We start from the raw sequence: 27,770 nt of genomic DNA, 5'->3' as shown, positions 1-27,770 counted from the left end.
GAGTGTAAAAGAATATATTCCAATATTGCTACTCAAAATCATCTAAAAATAAACACAAATTAATTTTACCAGAGAAGTGTAACAGTCAAATCGGTGTACTGCCACCTTCATTGCAAGAGCATCAACCCTGCAGCTCTGGGCATGGTTTCATACGCAGCTTATCCTAATACAAGGGTCATTCACATGAGTAAGTATTAGCAGGATTGGGTCCTGATCCTGAAATTGTTCAGGCTGTTTTGGGGTGTTTTTTGGTTTTTTGTTTGGGTTGTTGGTGTTGTTTGGGGTTTTTTGGTTTGGGGTTTTTTTTTTGGGGGGGGGGAGGGTTGAAGCTGGTAGTATTCTTGTTTCTTGAAGATTTTGAAATAGTTATTTTCGTTAGGAAAGGGTTAAGACTACGAACTGGCCAGACTACTTAAGGCCAAATTGTATGACCACATAAGGATAAGGTAGGAGCAGAGAGGCTTAAACCTTTAGATTAAAACAAACTAAAAAAAGTTAAACAAAAACTGCTACATAAAACAGATTAAACAAGAAGGCCTGAAAATAAATTACTCAACTCTACCTTCTCCCTAGTGCTTCAATGAAGTCTAGTAACCTCTAGAGTTAAGCAAACTCAGTAATTCCTCTCAGGACCACTGAACACTTTATGTCATCACCTCTGGTGGTGCCATGCTTCAGCACCTCAAACTAGCTGAAGCTGGTGCCACCTCACCTTTCTTTCTCCTTTCTACTGGCACTGGAGCTACCACGCAGAAGCCAGCTCAGGGAGTTGACATGGCTAATTTGCAACCACGTAAACACCACTGACTGTGTTAGGAGCAGGAGAGAGGGGGTCAAGACAGAGACAGCTTTGGAGAATGTAGTCCTGAGCTGCCATCAGTTTCTATGATGTCTGGCTGCTGAACCACAGCTCTGGGAAAGTTCTTCTCTGAAGTGGCTCAGCCTGTGCTGCAGCTGCAGGCTCCCCACTTCTCATTTCCCTGTTGCACTCAGAAAGCTAATTGCCACCCAGTGTTATGGGTTCCTAGGAAAGCATAGGTGAACCTCTACCCTCCCCTTCAAGTTTTTCATTTGACTAAGAATACAGCAGCTAAGAAAATAAAAAGAGGCTTTTTGCCTGTTGCGCAGCCATACACCCTTTTTGGCAAAACATCATGTACAGTAAGCAGAAAACAAGTATCACAGCATTTGTCACAAGGAGTTTTAAAAACAATGCAAAGTGGAATTTAATTGCAGAAAATTAATGAGATGCTGAAATTCCAGACTCTTGCTGCTCCAGTGGAAAAACAATGCTGGTCTCCAAACACAATTTCAGTGAGATGTAACAAAGGCACAGGGCTCAAACTATTTGCACTGAGACAGCAGAGGGTAAAATGCAGGACATTGATTTTTGCTCCAGTGATTTCTTTGTATGAAACCAATTGTTAACATAAAGTCTTTCTCAAGCTTCTGGGTTTTTTTTTCAATACGCACATCACTTACTGCTCAGCATAAGCCCAATTCAGTTTGATGACTACCACAGTATCACTCTAATGTGAAACTGAAAGGCTCTTTCATATTGCACCTCTTGCTTGAAGAAGAAAAAGGTAAATGTCATCCTTACACACACACAAAAAAGGCAATTTGTAGGCTGTATGCTGCTAAACTCATGTTATCAAGTATGATAATTAGTAAAAGACTAACTTACAATACCATCAATACTACTGCTTTCTATATTTGCAGACATTTGTAGAAGTATTTTTCTTTAGCAGTCAGGGTAGGAGTCATATGCTCTAAAATAGGTAGAGGTAATTGCCTAAATTTTCACAAAATGCAAGAGGAAAGAAGGAAGTCAGTCACATGAGCTACCCTCTGATCACGTGTGTCTTCACCACTCACATTAGAAGGGAATACAGTACCATTCAGTGAAAGACAGGTGAATCTTCCCGTTTTCTAAACATTGCCCCATCCAAATATAGCAGGACTATAAAAATGCATATTTTACACTATTTGTTTTGATGCAGATGGGACAGGTGGCAATATATTCAAACCAGGTACATTTTCAAGCACAGTTGTGATAATTGAATGTGATGTTATGTATACACATCAATCTGACAGTAAAGTACTTTGGATTAAAAAGTAAATAACTAGTCTGTTGTGTTTTGTTTTGGGTTGTTTGGGGTTTTTTCCCCCTGCTGTATCACCCATTTGATTGTCCAAAAACACACTCTTTCCTGACAATGTATAAAGAATGTAAGTCATACTGCAATATGCAAAGATTACACCCTTTTTTACCGTTTTAATAGAACTTCTTGATTTTTCTTCCCAAACACTACTGCTCAGCTCCATCGTGCAGTGAACATTTGTTTCTCTTTCATAGGATCCAAACATAAGTAACCTGAAATAGAAAAGCTCATAGTAAGAATTGTAATACTATTACATTTATCCCAGATATTATATCAAACTCACCATTCTTCATTTATATACTCTATTATTATCATCAATGTGTACACACAGAAGTCCACACAGAAAAGATTCCACAGGCACAGCCTTACACCAAAGGAAAGACACTGCCACCCTCTAGTGGAAGAACTCCATAAATATCAAATATCACTTAAAATTTTTAGCTAGGGTTTTTTTGTTTGGGGTTTTTTTTGTTACTGTGTTTCCCTTTTCCTTTCTTTTTTTAAATTATGTGTTCAATTGGCAGACTACTATTCTTCCATAAAAGAGTTACTTTTTTGTTTTTTTAAAAAGTAGCAATAGCCACAAGAGTCTTCCATTCTGCTCCTAAACTTCACCATATACCGCAGCTGCTCTTGGTTCAAGAGAGTGTTACTGAAGATTAAAGTCACAGTTTACTACTGCTTATGTTTATATTTCAATAAACTGGGATCCTCTAATATCTATAATTTTTTGTAACATTCATAACAAACAAAAGAGTGGTTCTTCATGCATGATAATCCTATTCCAGAAGGCTATAAAGGTTTTCAGGTAGATATCATGGGAAAGAAAAAAAACCCCAAACCAAAACACAACAAACCAAAAACACACAAACCAAAAAAATCCAACCACACCACAAAAAACCCAAGAAAAACCAACCAAACAATAACCTTTAGGCTACAGAACAGCAATAAAGCTGTACACAGCTTCTCACAGTCTCTGGAAGTAAGTATTTTGGAATAAAACCTTCAAACAAATCTTATTCTTTCAAAACAGCTATTACAGTTTAATTCCCTCCTCCTCAACTTTCTATATATATATATTTGTATTTGACAAGGACAGTTTCTAAGCTTTCATCCAGAGTATCTTATTTGTGATTGTGATGTGTTACGCAGCTCTTTTCTGACAGCTTTTGTCTATATCATCTAAACAATCAATTTTCTCTGTTTATCTTGATGTTGTTAAATAATGTTTCTAGGTTAAATATTTATGATCAAAAAGTGCCTAGACTTCCAGATGTGGAGATACATAGTAAACATACTTAGAAAATTAAGCAAAGCTATTGAAAATAACTTTCACCAACAATTAGAACTGGTAAAATTAAGCCAATCCCAAGGGAAAACACCTCTCTGGCTATGACAGCTCTCTAGCTTGCATTGCAGCAAGGAGATGTAAATAACTATTTCTTTTCTATGGCTCTCTATGAAGAATTTGTTTAACTGGTTTTTAGCTGAGTACATGAATGCATGGGGGAAGATGGTACCCAGCGCACTTGCTTTCCAAAGTGTCAACTGGTTTTGATTCAGAGTTAGGGGCTGTATCCTGTGAGCCCATCCTCAGAAGGAAAGTTTGCACGCTCTAGTGAAACACTGCAAACAGCAGCTGTCAACCTCATTTCCAGCTTGACCTAGTTTGTTTGAGGTTACTTGAAGTGATGAACTCATGCCTCCTTTGCTTATTTTTAAGCCATCCCCAGTAACCCTTTGTGGCTTTTCTGTTCTGCTTTCAGTAGTTGCTTTTGAGTAACATGTTTTCCTCAGTGTCTCCTTGATATCAGACAGTTCATTAAACCTTTTCCACAGCTGATCATCGGCTGCATGCATTTCATCTTCTGGTCACTTAGACACACTCTCAGGGAATCTTCCAGGGGTACTTATTGTCCCTCTAAAATATCAGCACAGCAGCTATTTAGCTGTCTTGTACTGGTGGGAACTAAGAACAAGGACAGGAAGTAGCTCAAAACAGGAGTAAAACATAATTTCAGCCAGAACCATAAGATAAAACTCACAAGAAAAACAATGAGCTATAATGAGATTTTGCCTTACATTAGGTTACCAACACCCAACTTGAAGAGTATCACAAGACAGCAAAAGTACACATTTAAATTTTAAAGAGCTCTTCATGCTGGAGTTTGGAATTCCATTTCCAATTTCAGAAAGACAAAGGGGAAATTTTAACTGCTATTACACTAAAGAAATTTTTGTTTGAATAATACAGCCATTAGCATGCCAACAGAGGTACTGTATTCTGTAACACAGCTGCAGATAAAGACTGACATTTGGGTGTGTTGCGACATACCCAAAACAACTGGATATTAAGGAGATATCTATATCCTACAGAGTGAAAGTTTGTAAATCAGTATGAAAGGATGTATGAAAGACAAAGTTTATAACCCCAGCTACAATTAAAACAATAAAGAAATGTGATTAAATTACCACGTGAATAATTAAAATACACATACAGAAAGTGACTTTCTATTCCTTCCCCAGCTGTGAATGGTATGGATATCTGCAGCAGGTGAACATGAGGTAGAAGAGAATGATTCAGCAGAGTAGCTATGGATATGAAAACAGTTTGTAGCTCTCCTGCTTGGGACTCCAGGACGTGAAGGGTTTGTCCTCTGATACAGAGCAGCAGAAGCACACAGAGGCTGTGGACACCTCAACTCTTGAGCCGAGCCAAGAACTTCAGCAAGTCTTTATTCATCCTCCTTCCAGAAGACTATAACGAGGCTATCGAGCTTCCTGCTTTTTGTAGGATGATGCTAAAGTACTGATCTGCAAATTTAACAGGAATCTGGTGTGGGCTGGCAAAGTACACACCAACCTTTAGTAACATGCTATTTATTGCCAGTTACGTAAAAACAAGCTGAATTCATTTCCTTTACAATTCTTTTGTAATTTTTTACTTTCAACTGTGGCCTTTCTATTTGCAAGCATTTTAGGAGCTGAAATAAGCAGAATATTTCCCAAATTTTAAGAATGTCAAAGGCAGATTCAATATTCGCACACTTAAAGGTGCCACTGCTGCACACTGAAGTCCACTTGAAGACAAAAGGAAAAGAACCCATAAAACTCCAAATTTGACAGGCCAGTCTCAGGTACACTCTGTGGTATTTTACTGAATAACTATCTTAGGAAAATTTCCTTGTCCACAAAGGTTAACTATTGAAACAAATGCTAATTTAGCAAGCCCACTTGATGGCATAGTTTTGGAGGAGTATTCTCGCCTAATATAAAAATCAGAGTTTATAGGTTCTAAGGCTTTCACCACAGTCTATCTTTAAAAAAAATTATAGCAAAATTTAACAGCATGTTGCTTTGTTTTCCCTTTTCCTTAAAAATTTAAGGTAATGAAAGGTAACAGCATTTTTGCAATGATTTAGTTCTGTGAGGGCATTGCACTTGTACAGGAAAACTTACTTTTTTTCAACCGCTCAAACAAAAATTTGCAAAACATATTCCCTATTATTTACACCAAAGTTCCCATCCTTTCATTAACTTAATTTTTAAAATGTGCAAAATTTATTTTTTCTTTCAATAGTATGATAGTGAGAAAATTAATGTGGTCAAGCCTGCAACAGGTGCAAAAAGTGCAGGTATTTGATCATGTGAAGAATATAATGGAATTAAAACATGCATTTATCACACACAAAACTTTTTCTAAATGTTTTAGCACTATAGTTTCACCACTGTATTTCAGACTTAACCAGGAGAGCAGCAGAACTCTGTTACCAGACTAGACTGAATACAACATCAGTGGTCAAGAATTCTACTCTAAATTCTGTACAGATGTCAAAGAACAGCTACTGAGAGAGAAGATAGAGACTTTCTGGGGCACTGAGCAACACTTAAATTAAAATGATCTTTCATTTCTGGAACAAGAATGATTGCCAAGAAAAATTTTCAAGGCCCTATGGCAGACATGAGTGAAAAAGCTCTGTATTTCAACATGCAGTGCTGCTCTGCAAAAGAAGCATTGAGAACGGTCCCAGGCAACCTTCACACCAGCTCACATAAAGTGGTGCTGAAAAAGCAAAATTTTGTCATTGTTACTTTTGTACATGTTGTATATTTCTTCTTTTACTACCAAAATCCTCTACGTGTCTTTCAGCTTCTTATCTCATTAATATCTTCAGGTGCAAAGTAAGCAAGAATATTTACTCACAGGGGGACTACGGACAGCTTAGTTCAAATAAGGACAGGACACATGGAAGATCTGAGGAATTACTATGGGACCAAGAGTCAGACATCTAGATTGAGAGGTGCCTGTTGAGACATAATTTTCAAGTGCGTTTCGAGAAATTCCAAGCTGCATAAAACAAATTAAGTCAGACCTGAAGCTTAAAAGACCTGACAAGCCAGCAACTGCATCCTCTCCCAGCCATCTGATAAGCATCTGTGATAGCTGAAAATACTGAGAGGTCAGATGACAACGTCAAACTGAGCAATCTGGCTTCTAAATGTAATGGAAAGAAACACACTAGCGATATATTGGTGATGTTACAGTGTTTCAGATTCAGGAAAGACATAGTATTTAAAAGATTACTTTCCAAACCAAGAAGACTGTACACAGCTTAAGGTTGTTATTTTGGGCCCTCTTGTAATAAAAATGAATGCACTACTGGACTGAAATTGCAAACTGCCTATAAAGGGAGATCGTAAGTTCCCTTACTCAGTCTGCGTAAAGAGGAAACACTCCTAGCAGCCAAGGAGTGCACAGAGCCATTAAGTATTCTTGGATTATTCACAGAAAACATATCACAAAGCTATGGAGACAGGTAAGCAGCAGTTTTATTACAAAAAATAAAGGATTGCGTGGCCCACACAATCCTTAGAAACAGAAGAATACTTTCTGGAAATCCACAGCACCTAAACTACATTAATACAGCAAATACTGTTCAAACAGTTGTACAAGGCTACAGAAAAAAAGGAGCTCATATGGTAATACAAGCAATGAAAGGAACAGGTTAAAAATAAAAAGTCTTGCTGCAAACCAGAGTTTAGTTCATAAAGAGCAGAACAGCACATGACTAGATCAAAGCCTAAGCACTACTTGGATAAGATCTAACATAAACCAAGAACTAAGAGGCCTGACAAAAAAAACACAAACAAACCAAGAGCCCACACACCTTTCCTCCAGCTTTAAAGAGAATAGTTTTCAATGAGCAAAGGCAGTAATTTTATTTCTTTCCATTATTTTGTTCAAAACACAGATGTTAAATAATGCCTTATAAAAGTGATTTGAATTAAATCTAAGTAAGACTGAGTGAAACAATTATTTCCCTTTGCTTACAACATAATACAATAGGATAATTACAACATTTATACTGTCCTGGAAAGAGATTCATAAGTTGGTGTGCCAAAGAAAAAAAAACCAACAAAACCAACAAGTAAAGAGGAGGCACAGATTAGCTTGTAACCAGGCAAAATTCAGAAGAAAAGCAAATGCACACGCCCACACACAACACAGAAGTGCCTCAGAAACTTACTGCAACTTTCATTTGTTCATTTTTACTTAAAAAAATACATTTCTTGATTAGAACTCAAGGATAACATCAAAGCTAGTACTCTGTGAATCAGAACAGGCCTACCGCTACATTTACTACAAACTCAAGAAACACGGGTACTTGCTTAGTCAAGAACGAGCAAAAGACCACAAGACATACCTTGTACATTCAATTAACGTGACTTTTAGTCGACCTTCTGTCAAAAGAAAATCCTGTATACAGAGGTCTCGATCTTCATATTCGTCAGGTGGCAACACTTGAAATGGAAAAAATGGCTTGAACCTGAAAAATATGAGAGACTTATTCTAATTCAAGTTACATAAACAAGACTAAAACACAAAAAGAGTAACAGGATTACAATGACTCTTTAACACTCCTAAAGAGAAACACTGCCATTCCTACATAGTTATTGATCAAAAGGAACAAGTAGAAGCTACTAAAACTTTCTGAATGCAGAAGAGTGGAGACAATATAAACACAGATTACCTCACTGGAATAGATTATTTGAGTTACAGTTACCAGTGTAGCTAATTTTGATAAAATAAAGACCTGGTAAGCCATTTACTGCAAAAAGACTCGTGTTAAATCATGTTTGCAATCGGAAACGTTTTCTGTTATCAGCTTCCTGTTTAAGCTCATCTACATAAAACATCACAGCATTGAAAGGTGAAAATACACTAAGACCCTAAAGCCTAAAGTTTTGACACTGCTGTAGTTAGAGGACTGGCACATCCTAATAAACAGTACACTTTAGTTACACAGATTAATACTTCTCTTATTTTGCAGAAAACATTTGGTTGCTCTTTTCAGCTGGTCTTTTTGAATTAAAATAAAGATACAGGTATTCTAAATACTTGCACTTGAGCTTTATTTCCCTCATCACAGCACGTGATTCAAAGGAAAAACAGTTCATGTTCAAGATAATGTGTGTAAAACACTTAAAAACACTCAGTATCTCACCACATAATTCTCTCTCTTTGATTAGAATATGCCGAGTTATAAATACAGATTTCATTTTTAAGTGACAGTGCTTAAGTGTCGGACACAGCCACGATCTGAGGGAAGGAAGGAGGAGAAGAGGCTGCGCAGCTGCAGCCCCATCACATGGCAGACATGCACATGCGATCCCAACGGGAAGGAGCACAACCCTCCAAATCAGAAAATATCATGAAATCTACGCTAGCATTTTATATAAAAGTATTTGAAAAAGCACTTCCAGGGTATTCCTTCTTTCAGTTTTTCTTTATTGCTCCCACTTCCTAGCACTGCCCTATGCCTTGGTTTCCATCCTCTGTCACCGACAGAGATTATTTCTGTGGAAAAGACTTACAAATAGCAGGACACGAGCACCACTGCCTGCAGGATGTATCTGCCATTTCATGAGAAAGAAGTCTTTCATAAGTACTGTTTGCTCAACCACCAGAGGCATCTGCTTGTCACATTCAGAGATCACAATATGTTCAGGAAACAGTCACATGGATCTGAACTGAAGAGTTTCAGAAATTCAAATAAATAATTAAGCTTCCTTTAACTGTCGGCACACTCTTTGGGAGGGAGCCCGATGCTCTGATTCAAGACACTTCGTTTCTGTACGAGCATCAGCCTCGTACAGAGCCATGAGAAAGACATGTCTTTTGTTCTCCTTGTGAATAAATACAACTCAACACTCCAGATATTTTCCTGAAATCCAATTCAGCTTCTAACTTTAATTTTGTTCCAAGTTTCTTCCTCCTTAACTCCTTCAGGAACAAAAATGTTTTGGAATTGGTCAAGTAAAAAATTTCAATCTTAAATACTTGATTTTTTTTATTTTATTATGTCTGTGTATGAAAAATATGAAGCTATTAAAAACCTAAACCATGGCCAGTGGGATTTAAAACCACCAACTCAAAACATGCCTTGTGCATTTACTATCTGGTCTGATACTTTACTCATCATCTTCTTGAATCAGGGAAATAGTAAGGATCACAAGGGTAGGGAAAATACGACCAGGATGACCCCACTATTTTCACTCTACAAGACTTTCTGCCACCTCAGGGCCTGGCCACCTCTCTGCTCAGACCCACCCCAAGCCATCACAGCACACAGACCTACACGTTTCTCACTTTAAGTACAAGTAAGGGTACCCTGTTCCTTTTAGGAATGATTTTTACCCCCTCAAAATACAGATTTAGCTCAGATTTTGTTAGGCAAAAAAGGAAGAGTTGGGCAAGCATACTGGAAAATAACACCAAGTTTGGAGTGAATAAATATTTGTAGATTTGGGGGTTTTCCAGCACAAATAAACAATTTTTCAATTAGTACCAGCAACTGCCCATATACCTTCTCCCAAAATCTATTTAAAAAAATTAGTTTTTCCATGAGAACCTCAAACGAACAACCACCATCAGGAACATCAGTGAGCTACCCAAACAAGATTTCTGGGAGGGAGGAACAAACGAAGAAAGAGGATCCAATAGGTTACCCTCACCTCTCTGAATTTCTGCAAATGCCAGGCTTAAAAGTGTTGGTACTGCTAACGTCTTTCTCTTACATATACCATAAAACAGCGTGCAGGCTATTTAACAAAAACACAAACCTGAACAAATCTATTTTCAATACTAAAACTAAGAACAAAACAAAAAAGCAAACCAACAGACTAAAATATTCCAGCAAGGATGCAGACATACCTACCCACATATTCAAACCAAAAGTGTCATCTCTCAAGTAACTTCAGAATAAAATTAAGTACAGCACACACTGCAAGCTTTTGCTGCTGCATGGAATGATGAAATAATCCTCAGAAGAAGCCATTTTTCTTGGTAGGTTCAGACATAATGGTTAATATTTTTTTTATTTCAATTTTCAAAATAGACTTTTTTTATTAATACAACAATGAATTAAAGAGGAAAAAATTCTAAAATACCAATGCAGTTATCTACAATAATATGCAAAAAAGTGTATGCTGAACTTTATGCTGCACTGGTTAAATTTTCTACAAACACGGGATTAAAAGCAGTCTCAACATCATTTTTAATTTACAACAAGCACTTATGTTCGCATTCTTACCTCTGCAACTAATTTGCAAAATCCTTGGCAAAAACCCTAACACATTACCTATTTCCATTGGCATTAGCAACATACAAAGAGCTAAATATCCCACATTAAATGCATTTTTAATGTTTAAGTGCTGCTCTGAAGCCTTCCAATTTTATAACATAGCAGTTATCTATTTAAGGTAATTTACTATCAGTTTGTACATTTCCAAAATTAAACATCAGAGAAATTACTATTTCAAGTAGATTTCAATTACACATTAGGTAAGTGAACTGTTGACAGACTATTTAAGTAGAAGATAACCCAAAATTTATCTGGAAAGACTTTCCTACTGGGAATTGGTGAATTAATACAGACCCAGATGGCAACAGTTGGTAACACAGTGAGACGCCATTCCTTTGCGTTGTAAAGCAACACGTAGGCAACCTGCAGTCTACTCACATAACCGTCAGGCATCACAGGTTCTCCCATCTTTTCCCCCATGGCAGGGAAAGCTACTCTACCTTTCAAAACCACAGTCACCAATAACGAAGGCCACTCTGAGGAGCGCGTTCGTACAGAGCCATCAGTGCTGCAGTCTTGTTCAGTCTAGCAGGCGCACAGAACAGCAACGGGTGCTCTCCTCTCTGCGGAGAAGCCAGATTCCCCACCTCTGCAATGCCTAATTTTTCTGCTTGAAAACAATCATGTTGCTAGGCAAAATGTAATCATGAAGTTTGTTTCATAAAGCATTTACAGTAAGGACAACAAACACACTTCTAATATGAAAGCAGAGCTGTACATCATCGTATTGAAGCACCAAGAGCAGGCTTTTAGCTAACAGTGCCAATAACACAATTCTGTGAACGAGACAAGAGATACAACCTCTATTCCCAAGCCCTGCGGACTATGGTACCTTTGGTGATTCAGCACCTTCCTGTCCCAAACTTCCCTATGTAAAAGGAGAGAAGTTTCCTATCATCCTATGTTTGTTATTATAATGTAGAACTTACTTTACTAAATACATTGTGTAAATAACCTCGCTGTAACTTCTGTAATAGTTTTAAGGGTGTATTTTGCTACCCTCTAATGTTTAGTCCATCTTTAAAGATCAAAAGCCCACCAATAAACGCCTTTGGGAAGTTAAACCACACTGATGAAGAAAAAAATAAAAAAAAAAAAAGATTATGTAGCCTACCAGTAAGCCTCAATTCAAAAAGTCTATAAAGAAACCTTGACAGCAAACTAAATGCCTCAGTTAATCTCAGCTGGTCTCTGCCCTCATCACAGCAGCCATCCCAGGATCTGATTCGTTCTGGTAGGTTGCTCTTGTGAATTCAAGGCTCCCACGTTGCAAACTCTGAACAAGAAAAAAAATGTGGTTTCTATTTTGCTGTCTAGATCTTCAAACACTCATAAAGTATTCTCAGCTCCTTTTCTTAACTTTAACCAGTAACCAAAAAGAGCTAGTGGACCTCATCAGTGGAGAACAAGCCCTAACAAATGGTTTGCAATCGGTCCGTTCGCTGCTGCAGCCTGAGAAAAAGGATTTAAGCCATGACAATGACGTGAGGAAATCTAGGAGATGCTCCTGACAGTACAACAGTTGAGAAAGTGTTACCAAAAGGCATTTACAAAAAATATAGTAACTTTCTAAACACTGCTGAGCTGTTACCACATTCTCTGAGGCAGATTTTCATTGCATCTATATCACACTCCTTTCAAGTGGGATACAATGCTGCCATCTCCTTATTCAGCAAGGTCAAAAGGCAAAATTCATGCTCATGCTTTGCAGGTCGAGGATTTATGACATTACAGCAACTCAGTCCACCTATCCAAAAGCCTCCTTTTCAATTCCAAACCTGCGATATTATACTGAACAACTATCAGAATTAAGGTAGATTTTGTGGGGGAGAGATTTTACTGTCTTTAACCCGTATTTGTTAAGCTTTTGTAAACTTTTCACCTTTTCCAGAGTAAGATATGCACATCGTAGTTATGTAAGAAAAACAAGACACCTTACACCCCTGCTTTAGAAGGGCCTTATATTAGATGCTTATGTGTTTTCAATTCGTTTTTAAATTATCCGTCTCCCTCCACAAATCTATCATCTTATTTGTCCAGAAGTCTAAAATCCAAACAGCACACTATTAAGAAAGCGTTAAAAACCCAGCAGTTTAACTTAATAATATGAATAGGAATATCCATCAAACTTCATGTGAAGTTTTAGCAAGTGAAAACAAATCCTATTAAAATAATATTTAAAAGAAGCCATCAAACAGCAAAAGCATTTCTCAACAAATACTGCAAGACGCAAACAGCAAAAAGTCATTTCGTCTAAGGAATTAGGTCAGATAGTTATACTGAAAGATAATCAAGATAAAGTTACTCAATTAATATACAGGATTAGACTTAAACTCTAAAATAGCATGATACTGAGCTCTCCCACATACAAAGCACAGCAAAAATACTTCCAGACACTGCAGGCAGTCAGATATCTCCTTCACACGAAGGACTTCGATACTCCATTCATGTCATATTTCACAGTCACTTCAGTGGCTCACTTGCTCTGATCTTACCACCACCTCACTCACACAGTCTAGATCAAAATTGCATCTGAAAAAAACACCCCAAAATAAAAAACAAAACAAAAAGAAAAACAACAAAACAAAACCAAAACCCAAACGAATTAAGTTTGTTCTCTCCATTTTGGGTGTTTCTGCCCCTGAATAACGTTATTCTTCCTTCCAGTTGTCAGTTCTATGAGGGAAAAACTCATCTACTTGGAACAAAACTAATTCACTAGTTTAGTTTCAGAAATGTCTGACCTATATTCTCATTAATTTGTATTCACTATTTTGTGATGACTGCTTTGTGGTCTTTTAGCCATCTTTAACAGAGTTAATATTCTTTCACACTTTAGTTTAATTAACCTATTACCTAAACTAACTGCTCCTACCAGTACCTACTTAACTATAATATTTTTAGTCATATGAGGAAATCTATTAAGAACTGGGAAAAAAAAAATATATATCAAGTTTATCTGGCCAAAGATAACCATGCGCTTATGTGTTTCTGTTCATTGCATCTGTTAAGAATATCCAGAATCACGGGTAAAAAAAAAATAATTGTTAAGAGCTAAACACAGACAGGAACAAACTTCAAAAGCTTTCAGTACTTCATTTCCTACTTGGAGAAGCAGAAAGACTTACAGCTTCAGTTGTAAATGCAAGATGAGGCTAGGATTTTGTAGAGCTTTTGCTAAGATGTGAGAACACTTTTCTCAAATAAGTTCTGGGAAAATTTTTAAATTATTCTCTAGTTTTATAAAGGAAGTTTGATGCCTAAAAATTACTGGATATCTGTTTAAGACCACATTGATCACTTGTATTATATGAATTCCAGCACCACTCTCTTGCCATAAAGATTAAACATTGTCAGGTTTGTGAACTTTTTTTAATCGAATTACATTAACTGAACATTTAAATCTTAATAAACAAGGCAAAAAGAGACCTTAAATCTCAGAAGAACCCACCAGCTAAAAATGCAAGTTTCTTTAGCGTAAGGCTATTTTGTGTACATTCCAAGTCTCAGAGTTTTGTTTACCACTCTAAGTAAAAAATCAAATCAAAATCTAAAAGTCAGACTCTGTTTAGTAAAGCATCAATTTACTTTTGTAAATGCTCCTGTATTTGAAGATTCTAGTATCTAAAATATTTTTGAATGAATAACTGCTGAATTTTTTTTCCATTTTGGGAGTACTCAAAAGTTCAACTAGCTACAGAACAGAACTCAGTCATTTTTAGATTTCCTTTTTTATCTGATTCACAGAAATACAAGTCATGCACTTATAAAGTGTATGAATTTCCAAAAAAGTGATGGACACCAGATATTTTAAGTCATAAAAAAGTCCTGTATTCTTACATTTTGTGTAATTTAAGATGAAGTTCAGCACTACAAAAATTCTGAAATATTACTACCCACTCCTAAAAAGGCATGATCATATTAATAAGATTTTAAAAGTACTTAACAGCTAAAAATTTGAACTTGTTAGGGTTAGGTATTACAATACAAACAGCTTATATCGTTCTTTACATGGAAGATATAAAAATGGGACTCAGCCTTATTTTGAAAAGAATTAGTAAGTTTTTGGCGTTTTTTTAATACATTAAAAGTACAACCACTGTAGATTTTGCAAAAGCAATTCTCCAGCTTCCACTGATTTCAGAAGGAACCAAGCTGCAGAACTGTGTCACGATTCATATTCAGGGGACTTTACTAATTCAAACTATGCTCTTATTCAGTATAGAAATCTACACATTTCAGCTTTATACACACCCATGAAAAATTTGGCTTACAAACAACCTGAAAAACATTGCAATAAGAGAGTAGGTTTATTTTCTAGCAAATTTTATGGAAAACTGCAAATCAATTCTAGCACTCCACCCACTGTGTTGCAGGATATTCTGCCACAGGCATGTGGGAGGCTCATCCACATAAGTTCTCAATATATGAACAGTCACTTTTTAAAATCAAGATCTCAAAGAAAAAAAAGAAGCAGCAAGGATTTAATTTTTTCCCCTTCAAAGGTGTTTCACACATTTCCAGATTCTTACACTACAGTCATCTTTCTTACAGTGATATCAGTACCTCCGAGATATCTCTTCAATCAGACACTCAAGACAAACACTTTTAAAACTTTAAGATCCATTCTACAAGAAAAAATAAAAGAACAAATGTAAACAGGCAAGTAGCTCCTTCCAAAAAGATAGTAGATTTTTTTTTCCTGATTATATGACAGAAGTCATTGCAAATACGGCAAGAAGAGTCTTAAAGAATCGTCACTCCTGTTTGTATTGAAATAGCCACTGGTAAAAAAAGAAGTCTTGATTCAGGCTTATCAAAACTACTTTCTTATCAGCACAAAAAAGATCAATTTGACCATGCAGAGGGTTTGGTGTTGGGGTTTTTTTGCGCATTTCAAGAATACTAGTTTCCCAAATTCTAATTCCATAAATACTGAAATTGCTTAGTTAACTCAATGCAGTCAATGCCTGTTTCATCTCGGAGTTTTCATGTGATTTTTTTTTTTTTTAAACATTGTATGTGACCTAGCTGAAGCCAACTGTTGGTTCAAATTAAGAGTGAAATATAGCAGGATTTTGATCTCTTAGTCTCAGACAGGACGAAGACTAAATTTCTCTGTCTAACCAGAAAGCCTGAAGTGTTGTGGCTCTACTCCAAATGGGACAAGAGATGCAGAATATGTTCACGTAGAGCTGGAAGAGAGGCAGGTGCAGTTCAGCTTTTAGGTATTCAAGGAGAACAGCAGCAGGAGGAAAAAAAAACCACCACCAAATAACCCAAATAAATAAACCCAAGCCGCTCCAAAACTCTACGTCTTTAGTCGGTTGGATTAGAGACTGGTTCCAGTAACTGATGCTAGCAAAATGCTAGCTTTTTCTCACTTCAGCAATATATTTTCCCATAAGGAGGTCTCAAGTCTTTCTACAAACATCATCTCTCTGCCATACTGGTCAAAGGAAAACAATGTTGATGTTCTAATAGAAGTCTAAGCTCTGTACATGACTCATTCATTGAGCTCAAGAGCTTTAATCCTCTGCACTAAACACTAGCCTATGTCCATAGGAAAACTAATGACATCCTCTTAGACCACTTGGACAGAAAATTACTGTCTCACTGCTGAGAAGAGTCTCTGAAAGCTGTAAAGCAAAAGTAAAAAAAAACTTTGTTCTGAATTCTAGACATGATAGTTTTTCAAGGTTTATCCCCACTCCAGTTTGTTTTAAAAATGCTTGAACTACAGAAGCTTCTACTCAATCTACATTTATCTGGTCACTTCTGACAAGACAGAAGATGGTCCAATGCATACCCTTAAAGTCTTCCAAAGTGGTGGAGACAGTCTAGCTCATACTAGTAGTATCACTTTCAAACCTGAGATGACTGACAGTTCACCTTAAAGTTGTAAACAGCAGTAATTAAGGACTTGTTTTATAGACATTTAGCTCTTCAGACTGCAATGGTGGGACTGGGGGACACACCATGGCACATAGTTGTCAACTGTCCCCTAAGCAAAGGTGTCACCATTTGTGAGTCACAGCATGTTATTAATGGGACTGTACTGTAAACAAACAGGATCAAATAGAAGCTCAGTCTGGATGTGACCAGTGACACCACTGTTGCAAATCAAATACAGGAGGGGCTTGTGAGATTAACAGGAAGGATTCCTGCACTTTGCACATCCTGCATCACTGATGGCAAGTTACAGTTGGGACTTAGGATTACATTTGAAAGAAGCAGCTGCTCAAGTTACCACAGTCTTCTCCCACCATCCCCATAATGAATTTAAATATTTTTTCTAATTTGCCCTTCTTTCAGAGGAACAGGAAAAAGAAAAGAAAAGAAAAAAATGCTGAGTTTTTGTAGTATTGTTTTAAAACAATACCACTGACTAACATTGCTATCCTCACCTCACGTCCCCTTGTAATCCACTGGGCTCTTCGTTTGGCAACATTAGAATTTGTTTTGTTTGTTCTACAATATTGCATTAAGTTTCGTTAGCGAGTATGCAGTTATTCTTAAAGAAAAAAAATGTTGACATTTTCAGAGTTACACTGCATCATTTCCACTATTTAATTACTTAGGAATTATTCACCAAGCCAGATCATATACAGCAGTGATTCGAACTCCACCATGAAGCCTTCCGCCATGTCACTGCAAGACTGCTCTTCCTATTTAAACTATTATTCCTGTTTGCCTGAGCTAAAGTCATTTACTACACAAGTGACATTCATGTAAAAGTCCATTTTAGTTCTTACTACACAATGGCTTACATTTAAAATACTATATAAAAAAGTACGTTTGACAGGATATTTTGCAAAGGTTTTAGCATCATTTAAAGCATTTTAAATATGTGGTATTAGTTCTTGTACGCATCTGTATCTCCATTTCAGTGACACTGGTAAACACCACTTGCACTTAATACCATTACAAAAGCAGACTGTAATATTTGTACGTATTTCCTTCTGAATGGGCATTTTTCATAACTATGTCACCATTAAAACTGATACAGGAAAATATATTGAAGCTTAGCATTAAGACTAAGTTAAGAAAGTCAGGAACAAAGTATAAAAATCATGATTTCCATTAGATATCCACAGATAATTTTAAAATATTGGACAGAAATTAAGAAATAATTTTGTAAATTTACATCTCAAATTGTCCCTGTAAGTTTTACAATTAAAGCAACACAAAATTGCTAAAAAAAGTACTCCCAAATGATTATGCTAATTTAATTTTATGCTGGTCATATCTAGCAGTTAATTACTGTCTTTGAGTATGTGTAACCAGTCTGATTAACTCTATCATCAGCTGATCTCTGTAATTCACTCTTTATTGCAGACTGATTTTTTCCTTCAAAAATGCAAAGACTGTACTGATGTAGTAGAATCCCTTTATTTTCCATCACACGAAACGGCTTTAATGGAGAGGGCTGGGTGCACTGCTCCTCACAGACCATTCTGCTGAACTATAGCATAGCTGCAAGCTGAACTATAGCATAGCTGCAAGCTGAACAGGGGAATTAAGAAATCATAAAATTGAGGTGTTCCCATGTAGTTTTAAGGCTAAAATTAATTACAACTGCTAATGGGGGCGGGGGGGGGGGGGGGGGGGGGCAGTAGCTCTCCACAGCCCAACCCAGAGTTGAAAACAAATTTCTGCCTTCCTCTCATCTCACAAAAAATTAGGTTTGTCCTCTCTTTCTTTTCTTCCCCGCTACACCTAGCATCTCCTTGGCAATTTTCATAGCTATATATGGCCACAGATGAGTCTAAAATGCTGCCGGGCTCCAGCTGGGTCCTGCAGTAAACAGAGGTGCAGTCTCAAGTCCTGAGAGGGCTTATTAACCCTGGCAGAGCTCCACAAGAATAAGAGTCTTTTCAGAAGGAAGGGTGCTTAGGGAGGCAGAAGCACCCAAATGGCTTTGGGCAGGCATGATGAAGAAATCTGAGCTAGCAAACCACGCACAGCGTATACCTGGCTTGCTGGGTAGAGCAATTTAGGAGCACCCATATCCACTGCACTGCATGCACAACCACTTTACTGTAGAAACTTTCTTTGCAACACAAATGTATCTGTCAGCTTGAGTTTTCACCGCAGATTTTTTTCCACTAATTTACCAAATACACTGGTTAGGATCATTGAACATCTTGAAGGTCTGAATTCTAGCTTTGATTTGAATGGCTTGTGAAACAACTGCAATTTGTTAAACAATAGGTAAATAACAGGAAAAGCTTCCAAAACTTGTGTGGATCTTACTCGTGTCTCAGCCGAGATGAACACCATTCCAGCAGTCAATTCTTTAGTTTAACCAGAAACTCAGTGACTGCAGCAGAAACTACTCAAATAATTTATAAATACTCTGTTCAGCTTAGTAAGTCACAGTTAACCTGAGAAATGTTTATAAAATAATGACTCCCAAATCCCCTTCCACACTCATTTACAAAATGAGAATTTATCCACTGTTATGAACAAGCCCTCTTCAACACTCAAACATCAAAAATAAACACTTTCAGTAGAGTATTTTTTTCTTAATTATATAAAATATTGATATTCATGTATCATGCAGAATGGAACGTGCTTGAAAAGCTAATTGTTTCCAGCTAACATTTATAATATTGGATCACTGCTTTCTTCTGGACAAAAGCACAGTTTGAGATCATCATGCAAAGGTTTTTGCAGTTCCACAATTAATGGATTCTAGGAGACTGGGGTGGCACAAATGATCTACTGAATGAACAAACCGCATATGTATGTAACATTCTCTCCATACTCATTTTAGACAATAAAGCTTATTAATCCTAGAAGTTTAAAATTTAAAGTCTTTTACGATTCTCTAAAGAACAGTAATATCAAGAATAACCAAATGTTGAAACAGTTTTGTAATCAAACAAGCGTGAACATGAACTGTAAACACAGGAGCATATCGGGTGACTTGCGGCAATCTCTGCAGGAATGCAGAGTAAGCAGTTTCCCATAGAAACCCAGTAACATGAAAGGACTAGCTCCAATGGTGAAATTAGCAGCCTGAGACTAAGCTTCACCATCACTGGAACACCATGCTGTTTCTTTTCATTATTATTGCACTGTTTTAAGTAAGAGAAGTTGAAGGAGGTTTTATTTTCCTGTCAGACCAATTAACCTTAATGCTTACCGGATTGCTATCTGCAGCAAACACAAACAATAAAAGAACAAGTTTTGGTGATTATGTCTTCATCCATCTCTCCCTCCAACTGAGATTTTTTCCTTTTTTGTTTTGGTCCCCAACTATCCCTCTGGTCTCCCAGTTTCTTCACTAATCCATCTCAAGTCAGTGCCACACTAGTTCCTCACCCATGCAGGTAAGAAAAGAAGACGTAACATTTGTTGACTAATCATAGGAAAAGGCTCAGTCTAACCTGAAAAGAATGCCACCTGTATACCAGGAAATATCCAATATGTAGCTGGTCACTCATTAAATCTGACTTTATAATGAACAAGTGTCAAACTGGCATTCTTTCAGAATTAGATCTTTCTAGTGAGAAAGCCCATGAAGTGCTGGAGCTGGGGAAGATAACTAAAAGGTTTCAAAACTCCTAGAACCAATAGGTTGTGAATATCTACATAAGGATATTTACACACATATTTTGTACCACATACTTTTAATCTGAAGAAACATGTATTTAGTGATCTACCCGACACAACATATATCTGAGATAGACCACTCCCAAAATAAAGACAATGAAAAGCTCTGCACTACAAAATGCTTCCTTCTACACATGTTGCAAACTTGAAGTAGTGAAAATATTTAATGTTCCAAGGTTTGGTTTTGTTTACTGTGTGTCAGGTTGCCTACAGATCTATTTATCTAACTGTATGAATAAGAAAAACTACTTGTCCCTGCACTACAAAGACAGTCTTCCAAGTATGAAACTACTGTCTGCAGACAGCTCTACTGATTCCAATCATCACACTTTGCCTTTAACAGAACAAGTCTTTGTACTGGTATCATTCAGAGCATTATATCTCTGTAAGTCTGAAAACCCACCAGTATCACAGTGCTGTTCTACCACCAATTTTTGCAGAGCAGAAAGGACTCGGATCTTGTTTGGGTTTTTTAATACTTCTGTATACTAGAAGATTTTTGCACCTAGAATAGGCATGGCATTAAGAAAAAGAAGAGTCCCCTCTTTCCTTTCAGCAGCAACAGGAATGAGAACTTTAAACAGGAGTGCCTTACAGATTTAACTAGTAAGAGAGATTCTTATCACAACTACAGTAGAAATCCACTCAGGAAAAGAATCTCCATATCCTCTCCCTTTGCAGAAGCTGCAGAGAAAGTAGGTATCTCTACTGGCTGCTGCTTTCTGAAGACATGCTCACAATCCCAATCTCTATGATTATTTTTGGTATTTCTGAGTATAAGCTCATCATATGAATAATATATACTTTTTTTAATTTTATACTTTTTCCAATACCTTTACTACCACATTATGAAGTCATTTCTATTATAAAACACACTTCAAATCAATAGGTAGGTACATTACTTCTTAGCTTAATTTTTGCCAAAAATAAGAAACTGCTATGTAACTCTCAAATTGCATTCTATAATGGTAAATTAAAATAGGCTTGTCTAATGGTTCTTCTCAGTGAAATTCAATATAGCCCCAGCTTCCAAAGAAAGCATAAAACTATTTAACATTACTAACTATATTTCAAACGATTAGTTCCAAGGATAATTCATGTTGGAAGGTACCTCAGGAGGTCATCTAAATCCCTGATATAGAAGTGTTAGAAGTAATCCTTTGTGGGATTACTTCTAAAGAAAAGAAAGTTATTCCACTCTGTGGTAGCATGCATTAAAATAAAGCAAAGTATAGTTTCTCAAACAGGCTAGTATCAATACAAAGTATTATCTTTTTTAATGTAACAAACTGAGAAACCAAGGATTCTTAAAATATACAGAACTGACTCACTACTTAGGCAATACCTAATCTGCTTAGAATCTAAATGGATGAACTTTTGCATGACCTTAAATTTAGAAAAAAACCCAGCAGCTGTCAGATTTTTTACATCATTGATTAAGAAGTACCAGGAAATTAAATTCTGGAGGGAGACTAGACTGCAAGTACTTCCTCCTCACCCTTTACCTACACACAAAGAACTTTGTATCTTCATTATGGCAAAGTGTATTTTTATCATCTAGAAAGAGCCCAAAAACCAAAGGTCTCCAAAACCTACACAAAGCGAGATCAGGACCCGTTCAAAACAGCAAACTACAGCTGACTGTTAAGAATAGGCTAGAATATACAGCACAATTAGCATACCTATGTACGGGGGGGGGGGGGAATATCAAGGTTGCCACCAATAAGCAGCTTAATAATAGGTTAATAAGCAAGGTACAGCTCATTAGAGAACTAAACATAGATGAATCTGTGACCACTGCAACAGCACAAGCAAGGAGACAGACACCTGAAATAGTCCTTACTACATGTCTCATACTAAACACATCATGGCAATACTAGTAACTCCAGCTTAGTGTTAACAACTTTATCCTACTATTAGAAAGGCATGATACAGAAAGTTAAAGCCAACATGAACAATATCTATAGTACTACTTTGAAAGAACTGTTTGAGTGTATACAACGAAAAACCAAAGGTCGATTGAGGCTTCTAGATAAACTCTTTGTGCTGATAATTAGTATCTACCACCCTGCTCTAGTAAAAGAAACCTACATGAAAAATAGTGTGTCTAGTCAAGCTATGCTGATGGGCAAGACTGACTGACTACGGTTCCCAAGTGTTAGCACTAGAGATTTCGGGACAGCAAGACACAGCTGGTGGGTCAGCAGCTGCCCTGCAGAACACCAATAGTTGCCATCACAACCAACCAACGGGGAAGTCAAAGCTTTCCATGCTCAAACTCCACCCACTGGCCAACTTGACTTAGAACTAAAAAAAGTATAATTTAAACAGTTAAGTCAAAATAGAGTTATGGAGTATGTAGAGCCAAATAAATGATATCTACAATTCTTCATTAACTTACTGAGATTAGGACTAGTTATAAAAAAAAAAAAAAAAGAAAATCTTGACTCACAGCTACCTACTTTCTCAAGAGCACACCAGAACTCATGTATATGGGAGAAGAAAAAAAAAACCTGTCATTTTTAGATCTTTCCCACATCTGAACAAGAAACTTCTCTGACAGACCACAATGTTTTCAGAAAATCTGTTTGTACTTCTATTACAAAGCAACAACAAATACATTAAGATTAACTATAAAACGGTACTGACTCTTGCTACTACCGCTTGAATTGCACAAATCCTTTATCAACAATAACAAAAAAAAAGAAAAGATACCATTCACTGAATTTTACCAGCAGCCTTGCTTCCAGAGTCTTAACCAAATTCTGTTCTCTAACAATTGCATTCAATGGCAGGGCAGCTTCAAAATAGGGTGTTTTGCCAGACACAACCACATTTCTTAAAGAGACAAAGAAAAGTGATCACACACTGTTAGAATAAAACACAAATTACTACTTATTTGTTTAGACATAAAGTGCATTCCCCTTTTTTCAATTAGTAGACAATTGCTTTTATGGAGAAAAATTGTCCATAAAATGCTAGGCAAACTTTAAAATGCATTTACTAGTCTACACTGCCTCCCCCCATAGACACTTCAGAGTGCATCAGGAATGCAAGATGCCTTCTTCCACTTTCAAGCTAAAGTTATGCACATCGCACAAAGCCACTCCTGGCAATGGATGATACAAAAGAAGCTAATCTTACTAATCACTGCTTTGCTGCATAAAATTTTGTACATAACTGGAAATAATACAAAAGTATGTGTATAGTCATTTGGCTGTAGCAACAGACAGTACATGCATGAAGACACAATGCTTTTAATGCATAAATAACAGAGGAGGGGGGATTTCCTTAGCACAAGCTTAGTTATAGGATGTTGAAAATCAACTATTGTCAAGTGGTCTTATGCCATTCACTACAAAGGAACAATCTCTAGAAGTTGCATAATACAAAAGACAAAGAAAATGGCATATTTTAATTTTTAATACTACTTACATCAAAAAAAAGATAAAACAACTTTGTGGACTTCAATATGGAAGCTAGCAGGGTAACAAAGTGCCCCTTTTAACCAGCAGAAAAGGGAACTCCTGGCACTTCAAGTGCTTTTGTTTACAAGGTTGTAATTACTGCTATTCAAAATTTATTTACAAAGTTACTTGAGCAAGAGTAGGAAGACATCAAAAAGGTTTTGAACTACACATGGAAGTAAATACTGACTCTATTAAACAAAAGGCATATAGGCCATAGGAAAAAAATGGGGAGAGGATAAGCACATTCCCTGTAGATGAGAAATTTAAAGTGAAGTAACAGGTTATTAAGCAGTTGTGAAACTTTCCTGACTTCTTCCTATATATTCTTTGCTAAGGAATGCATTAACATACCATAATTCCAAACCAATGTATTCTTACTAATGCTATTAAAAATACCAAATCTTGCATCTTATCAGCAGGGGGCTTGATTTTCCAAATCAGTTATCCATACCATCTAAACCATAATGTCTCAAATCTCAACTATGCCACCACGTAAGAGTGTATTGTTACTACTTGGTTGTTACCAAGTTTATGCGGGTAGATCCCTAGAGAGCAAAACTCATCTGAGACACGCTGGCAGAGAATATGTGTTTTCAGTCTGTGTTCCCCAAAACCTTGGGCAACTGTGGACAGCTAAACGTTGCCATGCAGGGGTCTGTGTTCCCACTTGAAGCTTTGAAGTCATAGTTCTAGACAGTTAGGACACCAATGACCCAATCTTCCTTCCTTAAGACAATTTCATTAATGCGCATTAAGCCTAGCGTCCTCCCTTCCTCCTTCACAACACAGTGGGTCAGAATGACCTGTTCAGAACACGGCATAAAATTTAAAGGTCAAAAGCACCATATACAGGGTTGGACACCGTTTAACTGAACATTCGCCACCATGTGCTACCAGGCTACTATCTAGCGTGAAAACCAGCTATGATACTGTATTTCCCTCTCAAGCATTCACAAATTCCCAACTCCTTATAACTTAAAGGAAACTAAATGATGAGTGCACACTACTGCCCAGGTGCATCTCCCAGAAGAAAAATGAAGATGTCTGCCTCTGCTGAAGGGGAGGAGCACATCATCACTGGTTTCACAGGCACTCTAAAAACTTGTCTAGAGAGTGTAAAGATCATTTGCTCTCCTTCCTCTTTCTAGGTATGTCAAGAGCGCTCACTCTGCACCATGAGTGTGTTATCCCTGCCTTTCCTTCAGGCTCTTCTCCACAGTTAACAGCTTCAGTCTCTTTCCAACACAGTAAAAGAATGAAAGCAAACTTGCTCTTGACAGCCTCCCTGCTGCCCAGGGATTGCTCTCTTCTGGAGAGCAATTCAGTACCTCAAAATGTGAAAGGACCGCCACCTTACCCAGAGAAACTACTTATTGCCCTGTCACAACTTTCCAAATCTTGGATATTTTACACATCCACTTTCATAAGAACTCTTATAAATTCAACTGCAGAAGAAACAGCTGAAAAGGCTTCAAAAATTACATCACTGCAAAGCTAATTACACTTCAAAATTCAAATAGGCATTTCCAGTTACTCATCTGTGATGAATTTCAGAGAAAAGGCTTATTGCAGAAGAATGTGGTAAACAAAACAAAAATCCTTACTTAACACATAATACAAGCTACAAATAATAAATAAAAGAAAAAGGAAACACGGTATCCTAAGAGTGGTAAGACACATGACAAAAAGGGAACATGGTACCTGAACAGCGGTAAGACATTCAACATCTTGTAATCAGAAATGAGGGTGGAATCAAAGTAAAGATGCCACTTGCCACTTCTGCTACAGAAATATCACTGAATATTTCATTATATTCACTATATAATGCAGCCTGTGCTGCAGTGCATGCATTTATAAAAGAAAACATTATCTTACAAAACAAGACAAAAAACCCCAAGAAGTTCTCCAAAGTTTTGCTTACCACAATAGTGGCAATACTTCTCTTATCAACTTTTAGATTTTTCCCAAAGTTATCGAAGAAATTCAGCAAACTGGAAAGGAAGAGGACACGATCTATCATGGGATCTAAAAAATATTCCCTAGAGAGTGAACTTTATCCTTTCTCACATTAAGTAACAACCACCTTGTCTGTATAGGTAAGCATATGCCACAAGTCTTGCCCAGGTGGCTCACCAGTGGCAGAAGCTTGGGAGAAGGACACCTCAAACCCACACGCTGTCCACAGAGCCATCCTTCTACCTTTTCCAAAAGGGGATATCATGGTCCTGTCATTGGACACCTGATCAGATCCCAAAATTTTTGATACCTACTGATTCTGTCATTTAGTTACACTTGGTTCAGAGCATGTCACAATCTCATTGTGCAATGGCTTCTTCACCTATTATAAATGGAAAACAACGCTTATCTTCACAGAAAGCTTTTGATATCACACAAGCATATCATACAAGTACCTCTACTGCAGAACTACCAAGAGAAAGCTCTTTTTACCTATTAAGGGCAAAACAGCAACTCTAACGTACGCCACCCAAAGTAACATCAAGGACATCTTACCTGATTTTATAATTGGGTAACGTGTGCTTGCGTTTAATGACTTTCTTGAATTGGTTCACAATGATGGAAGTGAGCTGAGGCATGGGCCTCCCTTCAAACTGAGACTTCACTTCAAAGAGTATCACAGGGTCATCCATAAAAGAGAAGGACCAGTGCGTGAAGGGCAGGCGCGTGAAGACCAGCTTCAGCTTCCCCATCACCCGGGAGATTTTGACAAAGAGGTAGGCCGACTTGCCAAAGACCAGGTCGGCATCAATGGCCAAGTGGAAGCCACCATTGTACTCCAGGTCTACCTCAAAGCCCAGCTCCTCAGGGCAGCCCTCTTCACCACAGACCACTGGCCGAATGAGCTTGACAGCTTTGAAGACGGGCAGGACGTTGCCGAGAGAGACGTCCCTGAGGCTGAGCCCCTCCAGCACCTTCCCCGTCATCTTGGCCTGGAGCAGCTCCTCAAACTCCACCTTGATCTTCTTGGTGACCCAGTTCCTGACCAGGGCCGTGTCCCTGAGCTCCCTGAAGAGGAAGAGGAAGATAGCATTGAGGAAGTGGCACGTCTCCTCAGGGGAGGAGGGGGCCGGAGGGGGCTCTGGCTGCTGCTGCTGCGGCGGCGGCTGCTGCTTGGCGCTGGGCTCCGGGCCCGGGGCGGTGGCGGGAGCCGCGGTGGCGGCCGGCGCTGAGGCCGGGACCGGGCCGGGGGCAGGCTCCGGAGACGCCTGACTGCCGGCCGGCTCCGAGCCCTGGAGGTAGTCCCTGAGGCTGTGGTCGGCCGCGACGCGGGCGTAGACGAGGCCGTCGGAAGCTCCGGCCGCCCCGGGGGGCTCCGGATTCTTCCTGTAGAGGAGCAGGAGCTGGAGCAGGAGCGTGAGGAAGCAGCCGGCCAGCGCCGAGAGCAGGATCACATACACCAGCAGCATCCTCGCCGCGCCCCGCTGCCGCGCCCCGAGCGCGCTGCCCTCACCGCTCCGCCGCCATGGCGGGGGCTGCTCCCGCAGGCCAGCGTTTAACGGCCGCGGCCGCCCGAGGCTGCCTCATCCGGGTCCCCCCCACCGCCCTCTCCGCGGCGGCGGGCAGGGGGCGGGGCGAGGGCGTGGCCAGCCAACTGCGGCGCGGCCCTCCCCTCCGCGCGGCCCCATTGGTGGAACCGGGAAGGTTTCGCCGGGTACGTCATGGCGCCGCGCCATGTGGCGTCACAGCGCGGTGGGTGCATGCGCGTGGGGAGCTTCGCCGCCCGCGCTGCGGGTAGTCGGGCGGGATGAGGGGAGTGAGGGCGGGCCGGCGGGGACAGCCGCGGCTTTCCTCAGCGGCCCGCTCCCGGGGCACACGGGAGCGCAGAGACACGCGTGCGAACCTCCGGAGCG

General features: G+C 38.5%; 1 protein-coding gene across 2 annotated transcripts in view; it reads right to left on the bottom strand.

Moving 5' to 3' along the window:
* The window catches only part of PDZD8 (PDZ domain containing 8), a 65,056-nt gene extending 37,601 nt beyond the window's left edge, over positions 1-27,455 (bottom strand). Inside the window, exons 1-4 of one of the 2 annotated variants that reach the window (XM_075757811.1) lie at positions 27,371-27,455; positions 26,413-26,925; positions 7,871-7,993; positions 2,275-2,377 (exon numbers count right to left, since the gene is read on the bottom strand). In XM_075757811.1, the coding sequence (XP_075613926.1) occupies positions 2,275-2,377; positions 7,871-7,993; positions 26,413-26,925; positions 27,371-27,444 (813 nt within the window). In that variant the 5' untranslated portion in view covers positions 27,445-27,455. Of the gene's footprint in view, positions 1-2,274; positions 2,378-7,870; positions 7,994-26,412 lie in introns of both variants that reach the window. The other variant, XM_075757810.1, reaches the window with a different exon arrangement.
* Positions 27,456-27,770: the final 315 nt, after the last annotated feature.

The sequence above is a fragment of the Balearica regulorum genome, chromosome 7 (assembly GCF_011004875.1).
Source record: "Balearica regulorum gibbericeps isolate bBalReg1 chromosome 7, bBalReg1.pri, whole genome shotgun sequence".
Taxonomy (NCBI): Eukaryota; Metazoa; Chordata; class Aves; order Gruiformes; family Gruidae; genus Balearica; species Balearica regulorum.
This window is presented reverse-complemented; position numbering and strand designations above follow the sequence as displayed.